At 45.8% G+C, this 9,388-nt stretch overlaps 1 protein-coding gene across 2 annotated transcripts in view; it reads right to left on the bottom strand.

The window, feature by feature from the left end:
* Positions 1-360: 360 nt before the first annotated feature.
* sh3yl1 (SH3 and SYLF domain containing 1) overlaps positions 361-9,388 on the bottom strand; it is a 12,175-nt gene continuing 3,147 nt past the window's right edge. Inside the window, exons 6-10 of one of the 2 annotated variants that reach the window (XM_079734722.1) lie at positions 6,219-6,347; positions 5,745-5,889; positions 3,834-3,894; positions 1,098-1,151; positions 361-725 (exon numbers count right to left, since the gene is read on the bottom strand). In XM_079734722.1, the coding sequence (XP_079590848.1) occupies positions 514-725; positions 1,098-1,151; positions 3,834-3,894; positions 5,745-5,889; positions 6,219-6,347 (601 nt within the window). In that variant the 3' untranslated portion in view covers positions 361-513. Of the gene's footprint in view, positions 726-1,097; positions 1,155-3,833; positions 3,895-5,744; positions 5,890-6,218; positions 6,348-9,388 lie in introns of both variants that reach the window. The other variant, XM_079734723.1, reaches the window with a different exon arrangement.

The following is a 9,388-nucleotide window of genomic DNA, read 5'->3' as shown; positions in this document are numbered from 1 at the left end:
TGTTCTGACCTCATAGATTTCCTCTAAATAATGAAGGAACGTGTTACATAAAATAAACTTTATTGTTCTCATATCAAAGTCACACCAGACATGTCCATAAAAGGCACTTCCTTGTGAATAACAGACATTAATATACCAACCCAAGGAATTATAAATAGAGACAACAGGACGAGTTAACGCGTGTTAACCATGAACCAGCCTTGACCTTAAACCTGTGTTAACTTTAAACCAGTTACTACCTTAAACCAGTTTAAAAGTTCACAGCCTTTAACCATGAAACAATATTTATCCTTAAGTCAGTTTAAACCCCAAAACAGTCTTAACTCTAAACCAGTTGAAACCCCAAAACAGTCTTAACTCTAAACCAGTTTAAACCCCACAACAGTCCTAAACCAGTTGAAGCCATTTGTCGTCGTAGCTTTGAATCATTAGCATGTAGGTAGCATGTGAGTGGCATGTATGTAGTGTATATGTAGCGTGTGATTAGCGTAGCCATTAGTGTAGCCGTTAGCATCAGCTCCAGGAGATGAAGTTGGCGGGGAAGAGGCCTGTGCGGCCGTCGGCCATCCGGCCCTCCCACCAGTCGTACTCCGATTCCGTCCTGGTTACCACCGTGATGCGGTCGCCGGGGGCGATGCTCAGGTCCCCCGGCTGCTGGCCGGTGAACGGGTGTGTTGCCGTGACGACCAGGGGTCCGCCGGACTCCCCTGAACCCAGAGCCCCTCCTTATCAGGGAACAGATCATTAATGATCAATTATATTAATATTAGTCATTATTAACTGTGTGTGTGTGTGTGTGTGTGTGTGTCACCTGGTGCATTGGGGGGTTTGTAGACGGAGAGACTGGGGTTAGGGTTAGGGTTAGGGTCAGTGTGTGTGTGTGTGTGTGTGTGTGTGTGTGTGTGTGTGTGTGTGTGTGTGTGTGTGTGTGTGTGTGTGTGTGTGTGTGTGTGTGTGTGTGTGTGTGTGTGTGTGTGTGTGTGTGTCACCTGGTGCATTGGGGGGTTTGTAGACGGAGAGACTGGGGTTAGGGTTAGGGTTAGGGTCAGTGTGTGTGTGTGTCTAACTGTGTGTGTGTGTGTGTGTGTGTGTGTCACCTGGTGCATTGGGGGGTTTGTAGACGGAGAGACTGGGGTATAGAGTTGGTTTGGCTGCAACACATAAAGGCTCATTGGTCAGTAGGGAATCACATATTCAAGCAGGATAAGAACAACATGTTCTAGATTACCATCAGTGTTGGGGATAACGCGTTACAGTAAATATATTACTTTGGGGTAACGAAGTTATGTAACGTATTACACTAAAATTATCGGTAACTACACTACTTTACTAGACTATAGTAACGTGCTTTCCTGCGTTACCCAAGCCGTGTTTGCCTGCGTGTAAAGTTCTGATCTGTTGTGGTGCGTGCTGCCTCTGTGTCTGCACCGCCTGCTTGCCTCGGCACGTTGCCATAGTGATCGATTTGAGTGACGTAGCTGCTTGTGCGAAGGAGTGTTCAAGTGTTGGAGCGCAGAAGCAGGTGACACAGAAATACATTACCAGGCTTGTTGCAGGGTTCATTGTAGAAGACATGCTTCCCCTGTCGACTATTGAATCGCCCAGATTTAGGAAAATACTAGATTAAATACCCGTGACTTGCAAGCCAACATCCGACAGGAAAACATTTTCCCATTATCTGAATAAGTGTTATACCGACATGGAATCGAAGCTCAAAATAATTTTCAAGTCCTCCCTGGAGATCGTGTGTCCACCACCGCTGACATTTGGTCCGCCAACAACAAAAGTTACTTAGGAATAACGGTGCACTGGATACACGGCATTACTTTAAACCTGAGAAGGCTGCTCTTGTCTGCAAGAGGGTGAGAGGAAGACACACTTATGATGTCATAGCTTGCGAAATAGATCAGGTTCATTCAGCCTTTGGACCACATTAAGTAACAGCATGCGTCACTGCCGCTTAAGTGCATTTCTGTTTTAATTGTGTGGTATAAAGTGACCTTTTTATATTTTTCATTAACCACTTTCCCAAAGCCTGTGTTTCGAAACTTGTGCGTTGCTACTGATTGACCTCACCATAGCCTACTTTATCCTGTTTATCCATTTTGTATACTATATATATATACTATATATTTATTTTGTATCGTATAAATATATATACTATATATTTATACGATAAACACTAAGTGATGTTAGGGCTATGATGTTTGTCCTATGTATCTACAGTAAATTAAGAAACGGGAAAGTAAAGAAATAAGTAGTGACGTTACTTTTCAAATGCAGTTACTAGTAAAGTAACCTCATTACAATTTACAGAAGTAGCTAGTAATAAGTAACTAATTACTTTTTTTGAGTAACTACCCCAACACTGTTTAACATCAACAGGTTAGTACAAAATGTTATTCTAGATTAACATCAACAGGTTAGTACAACATGTTATTCTAGATTAACATCAACAGGTTAGTACAAGATGTTATTCTAGATTAACATCAACAGGTTAGTACAACATGTTATTCTAGATTAACATCAACAGGTTAGTACAACATGTTATTCTAGATTAACATCAACAGGTTAGTACAAGATGTTATTCTAGATTAACATCAACAGGTTAGTACAACATGTTATTCTAGATTAACATCAACAGGTTAGTACAAGATGTTATTCTAGATTAACATCAACAGGTTAGTACAAGATGTTATTCTAGATTAACATCAACAGGTTAGTACAAGATGTTATTCTAGATTAACATCAACAGGTTAGTACAACATGTTATTCTAGATTAACATCAACAGGTTAGTACAACATGTTATTCTAGATTAACATCAACAGGTTAGTACAACATGTTATTCTAGATTAACATCAACAGGTTAGTACAAGATGTTATTCTAGATTAACATCAACAGGTTAGTACAAGATGTTATTCTAGATTAACATCAACAGGTTAGTACAACATGTTATTCTAGATTAACATCAACAGGTTAGTACAAGATGTTATTCTAGATTAACATCAACAGGTTAGTACAAGATGTTATTCTAGATTAACATCAACAGGTTAGTACAAGATGTTATTCTAGATTAACATCAACAGGTTAGTACAACATGTTATTCTAGATTAACATCAACAGGTTAGTACAACATGTTATTCTAGATTAACATCAACAGGTTAGTACAAGATGTTATTCTAGATTAACATCAACAGGTTAGTACAAGATGTTATTCTAGATTAACATCAACAGGTTAGTACAAGATGTTATTCTAGATTAACATCAACAGGTTAGTACAAGATGTTATTCTAGATTAACATCAACAGGTTAGTACAAGATGTTATTCTAGATTAACATCAACAGGTTAGTACAAGATGTTATTCTAGATTAACATCAACAGGTTAGTACAAGATGTTATTCTAGATTAACATCAACAGGTTAGTACAAGATGTTATTCTAGATTAACATCAACAGGTTAGTACAAGATGTTATTCTAGATTAACATCAACAGGTTAGTACAAGATGTTATTCTAGATTAACATCAACAGGTTAGTACAAGATGTTATTCTAGATTAACATCAACAGGTTAGTACAACATGTTATTCTAGATTAACATCAACAGGTTAGTACAAGATGTTATTCTAGATTAACATCAACAGGTTAGTACAAGATGTTATTCTAGATTAACATCAACAGGTTAGTACAACATGTTATTCTAGATTAACATCAACAGGTTAGTACAACATGTTATTCTAGATTAACATCAACAGGTTAGTACAACATGTTATTCTAGATTAACATCAACAGGTTAGTACAAGATGTTATTCTAGATTAACATGTTGATGTTACCTGGGGGGGGGGCGCAGTAGCTGGGGGGACGGCTCGGGGCTTTGGGCCTCGCTGGGCCGGCCTGGAGAGAAACAATCAATATAGAGAGACCAGCAGGAGAGAAACAATCAATATAGAGGGACCAGCAGGAGAGAAACAATCAATATAGAGAGACCAGCAGGAGAGAAACAATCAATATAGAGAGACCAGCAGGAGAGAAACAATCAATATAGAGAGACCAGCAGGAGAGAAACAATCAATATAGAGAGACCAGCCGGCCTGGAGAGAAACAATCAATATAGAGAGACCAGCAGGAGAGAAACAATCAATATAGAGAGACCAGCAGGAGAGAAACAATCAATATAGAGAGACCAGCAGGAGAGAAACAATCAATATAGAGAGACCAGCCGGCCTGGAGAGAAACAATCAATATAGAGAGACCAGCCGGCCTGGAGAGAAACAATCAATATAGAGAGACCAGCAGGAGAGAAACAATCAATATAGAGAGACCAGCAGGAGAGAAACAATCAATATAGAGAGACCAGCAGGAGAGAAACAATCAATATAGAGAGACCAGCCGGCCTGGAGAGAAACAATCAATATAGAGAGACCAGCCGGCCTGGAGAGAAACAATCAATATAGAGAGACCAGCAGGAGAGAAACAATCAATATAGAGAGACCAGCAGGAGAGAAACAATCAATAGGACCCAGGACCCGGTAGAGGTCCTGGACCAGTACCCTGAGGTACTATGTGTGTGGTACCTTGGGCCCCAGGTGCTTGCTGGTCCAGGCGTCGGTGTACTGGTCCAGGACCCGGTAGAGGTCCTGGACCAGTACCCTGAGGTACTATGTGTGTGGTACCTTGGGCCCCAGGTGCTTGCTGGTCCAGGCGTCGGTGTACTGGTCCAGGACCCGGTAGAGGTCCTGGACCAGTACCCTGAGGTACTATGTGTGTGGTACCTTGGGCCCCAGGTGCTTGCTGGTCCAGGCGTCGGTGTACTGGTCCAGGACCCGGTAGAGGTCCTGGACCAGTACCCTGAGGTACTATGTGTGTGGTACCTTGGGCCCCAGGTGCTTGCTGGTCCAGGCGTCGGTGTACTGGTCCAGGACCCGGTAGAGGTCCTGGACCAGTACCCTGAGGTACTATGTGTGTGGTACCTTGGGCCCCAGGTGCTTGCTGGTCCAGGCGTCGGTGTACTGGTCCAGGACCCGGTAGAGGTCCTGGACCAGTACCCTGAGGTACTATGTGTGTGGTACCTTGGGCCCCAGGTGCTTGCTGGTCCAGGCGTCGGTGTACTGGTCCAGGACCCGGTAGAGGTCCTGGACCAGTACCCTGAGGTACTATGTGTGTGGTACCTTGGGCCCCAGGTGCTTGCTGGTCCAGGCGTCGGTGTACTGGTCCAGGACCCGGTAGAGGTCCTGGACCAGTACCCTGAGGTACTATGTGTGTGGTACCTTGGGCCCCAGGTGCTTGCTGGTCCAGGCGTCGGTGTACTGGTCCAGGACCCGGTAGAGGTCCTGGACCAGTACCCTGAGGTACTATGTGTGTGGTACCTTGGGCCCCAGGTGCTTGCTGGTCCAGGCGTCGGTGTTATGGTCCAGGACCCGGTAGAGGTCCTGGACCAGTACCCTGAGGTACTATGTGTGTGGTACCTTGGGCCCCAGGTGCTTGCTGGTCCAGGCGTCGGTGTACTGGTCCAGGACCCGGTAGAGGTCCTGGACCAGTACCCTGAGGTACTATGTGTGTGGTACCTTGGGCCCCAGGTGCTTGCTGGTCCAGGCGTCGGTGTACTGGTCCAGGACCAGTACCCTGAGGTACTATGTGTGTGGTACCTTGGGCCCCAGGTGCTTGCTGGTCCAGGCGTCGGTGTACTGGTCCAGGACCCGGTAGAGGTCCTGGACCAGTACCCTGAGGTACTATGTGTGTGGTACCTTGGGCCCCAGGTGCTTGCTGGTCCAGGCGTTGGTGTAGGCCTCAGTGTACTGGTCCAGGACCCGGTAGAGGTCCTGGCAGGCGGCCGGAGGCTCCACGTCTCCGTTCAAGATAGCCGACGCCCGGATAACCTGGGAGTAGAACCTGCAGCACCCGGTCAGGAGGTCAGACAGACAGGCTGGCAGGCAGACAGACAGGCAGGTGTAATTCTGGTTGGTCTCCTTCCTCTCTATGAGGCAGGACCCCTCCAGACAGACAGACAGACAGACAGACAGACAGGCCTACTTCTGGTTGGTCTCCTTCCTCTCTATGAGGCAGGACCCCTCCAGACTGACAGACAGACAGACAGACAAACAGACAGACAGACAGGCCTACTTCTGGTTGGTCTCTTTCCTCTCTATGAGGCAGGACCCCTCCAGACAGACAGACAGACAGACAGACAGACAGACAGACAGACAGACAGACAGGCCTACTTCTGGTTGGTCTCTTTCCTCTCTATGAGGCAGGACCCCTCCAGGGAGATCCCGGCGAACAGCCCCCTGGAGCGGCAGTAGGTGAACACAGCCGCCGTGCTCCTCAGGGCCACATCCGCCTCCACGTTCCTACAGACACACAGACAGGTGGTCAGACAGACAGAGAGACAGACAGGTGCTCCTCAGGGTCACATCCGCCTCCACGTTCCTACAGACACACAGACAGGTGGTCAGACAGACAGAGAGACAGACAGGTGCTCCTCAGGGCCACATCCGCCTCCACGTTCCTACAGACACACAGACAGGTGGTCAGACAGACAGAGAGACAGACAGGTGCTCCTCAGGGTCACATCCGCCTCCACGTTCCTACAGACACACAGACAGGTGGTCAGACAGACAGAGAGACAGACAGGTGCTCCTCAGGGCCACATCCGCCTCCACGTTCCTACAGACACACAGACAGGTGGTCAGACAGACAGAGAGACAGACAGGTGGTCAGCCAGAGAGACAGACAGGTGCTCCTCAGGGCCACATCCGCCTCCACATTCCTACAGACACACAGACAGGTGGTCACACAGACAGAGAGACAGACAGGTGGTCAGACAGACAGAGAGACAGACAGCTGCTCCTCAGGGCCACATCTGCCTCCACATTCCTACAGACACACAGACAGGTGGTCACACAGACAAAGAGACAGACAGGTGGTCAGACAGACAGAGAGACAGACAGGTGCTCCTCAGGGCCACATCCGCTTCCAAATTCCTACAGACACACAGACAGGCAGAGAGACAGGTGCTCCTCAGGGCCACATCCGCCTCCACATTCCTACAGACACACAGAGAGGTGGTCAGACAGACAGGTGGTCAGACAGACAGAGAGACAGACAGGTGGTCAGACAGACAGAGAGACAGACAGCTGCTCCTCAGGGCCACATCCGCCTCCACGCTCCTACAGACACACAGACAGGTTGTTAGACAGACAGAGAGACAGACAGGTGCTCCTCAGGGCCACATCCGCCTCCACGTTCCTACAGACCCACAGACAGGTGGTCAGACAGACAGAGAGACACACAGTTGCTCCTCAGGGCCGCCTCCAAATTCCTACAAACAAACAGACAGACAGAAAGGAGGTCAGACAGCCAGACAAACAGACAGACAGCTGGTCAGTCAAAGACCACTAAGAAGACCTATGTATATAGTGTATATAGTGTGTTTATGAGGACCTGTGTGTATCGTGTGGTTATTGTACATAGTGTATTTATTGTACATGAGGACCTATGTATATAGTGTATATAGTATATAGGAGGAACTATGTACAGTGGGGCAAAAAGGTATTTAGTCAGCCACCAATTGTGCAAGTTCTCCCACTTAAAAAGACGAGAGAGGCCTGTAATTTTCATCATAGGTAAACCTCAGCTATGAGAGACAAAATGAAAAAAGAAATCCAGAAAATCACATTGTCTGATTTTTTAAGAATTTATTTGCAAATTATGGTGGAAAATAAGTATTTGGTCACCTACAAACCAGCAAGATTTCTGGCTGTCACAGACCTGTAACTTCTTCTTTAAGAGGCTCCTCTGTCCTCCACTCGTTACCTGTATTAATGGCACCTGTTTGAACTCCTTATCAGTATAAAAGACACCTGTCCACAACCTCAAACAGTCACACTCCAAACTCCACTATGGCCAAGACCAAAGAGCTGTCAAAGGACACCATAAACACAATTGTAGACCTGCACTAGGCTGGGAAGTCTGAATCTGCAATAGGTAAGCAGCTTTGTGTGAAGAAATCAACTGTGGGAGCAATTATTAGGAAATGGAATACATACAAGACCACTGATAATCTCCCTCGATCTGGGGCTCCACGCAAGATCTCTCCCTGTGGGGTCAAAATGATCACAAGAACGGTGAACAAAAATCCCAGAACCACACGGGGGGACCTAGTGAATGACCTCCGGAGAGCTGGGACCAAAGTAACAAAGGCTACCATCACTAACACACTACGCCGCCAGGGACTCAAATCCTGCAGTGCCAGACGTGTCCCCCTGCTAAAGCCAGTGCATGTCCGGGCCCGTTTGAAGTTTGCTAGAGAGCATTTGGATGATCCAGAACAGGATTGGGAGAATGTCATATGGTAAGATGAAACCAAAATATAACTTTTTGGTAAAAACTCAACTCGTCGTGTTTGGAGGAGAAAGAATGCTGAGTTGCATCCAAAGAACACCATACCTACAGTGAAGCATGGGGTTTGAAACATCATGCTTTGGGGCTGTTTTTCTGCCAAGGGACCAGGACGTCTGATCCGTATGACGGAAAGAATGAATGGGGCCATGTATCGTGAGATTTTGAGTGAAAACCTCCTTCCATCAGCAAGGGCACTGAAGATGAAACGTGGCTGGGTCTTTCAGCATGACAATGACCCCAAACACACCGCCCAGGCAACGAAGGAGTGGCTTCGTAAGAAGCATTTCAAGGTCCTGGAGTGGCCTAGCCAGTCTCCAGATCTCAACCCCATAGAGAATCTTTGGAGGGAGTTGAAAGTCTGTGTGGCCCAAAAACATCACTGCTCTAGAGGAGATCTGCATGGAGGAATGGGCCAAAATACCAGCAGCAGTGTGTGAAAACCTTGTAAAGACTTACAGAAAACGTTTGACCTCTGTCATTGCCAACAAAGGGCATGTAACAAAGTATTGAGATGACCTTTTGTTATTGACCAAATACTTATTTTCCACCATAATTTGCAAATAAATTCTTTAAAAATCAGACAATGTGATTTTCTAGATTTTTTTTTTTCATGTCTCTCATAGCTGAGGTATACCTACGATGAAAATTACAGGCCTCTCTCATCTTTTTAAGTGGGAGAACTTGCGCAATTGGTGGCTGACTAAATACTTTTTTGCCCCACTGTATATAGTGTCTATAGTGTTTGTGAGGACCTATGTATATAGTGTATATATTGTGTATAGTGTATACAGTGTGTATAGTGTGTACAGTGTGTATAGTGTGTATATGAGGACCTATGTATATAGGGTGTATAGTGTTTATGAGGACCTGTGTGTATAGTGTATACAGTGTGTATAGTGTTTATGAGGACCTGTGTGTATAGTGTATACAGTGTGTATAGTGTTTATGAGGACCTGTGTGTATAGTGTATACAGTGTGTATAGTGTTT

The sequence above is a fragment of the Pollachius pollachius genome (genome assembly GCF_949987615.1).
Source record: "Pollachius pollachius genome assembly, chromosome: 4".
Classification (NCBI taxonomy): Eukaryota; Metazoa; Chordata; class Actinopteri; order Gadiformes; family Gadidae; genus Pollachius; species Pollachius pollachius.
This window is presented reverse-complemented; position numbering and strand designations above follow the sequence as displayed.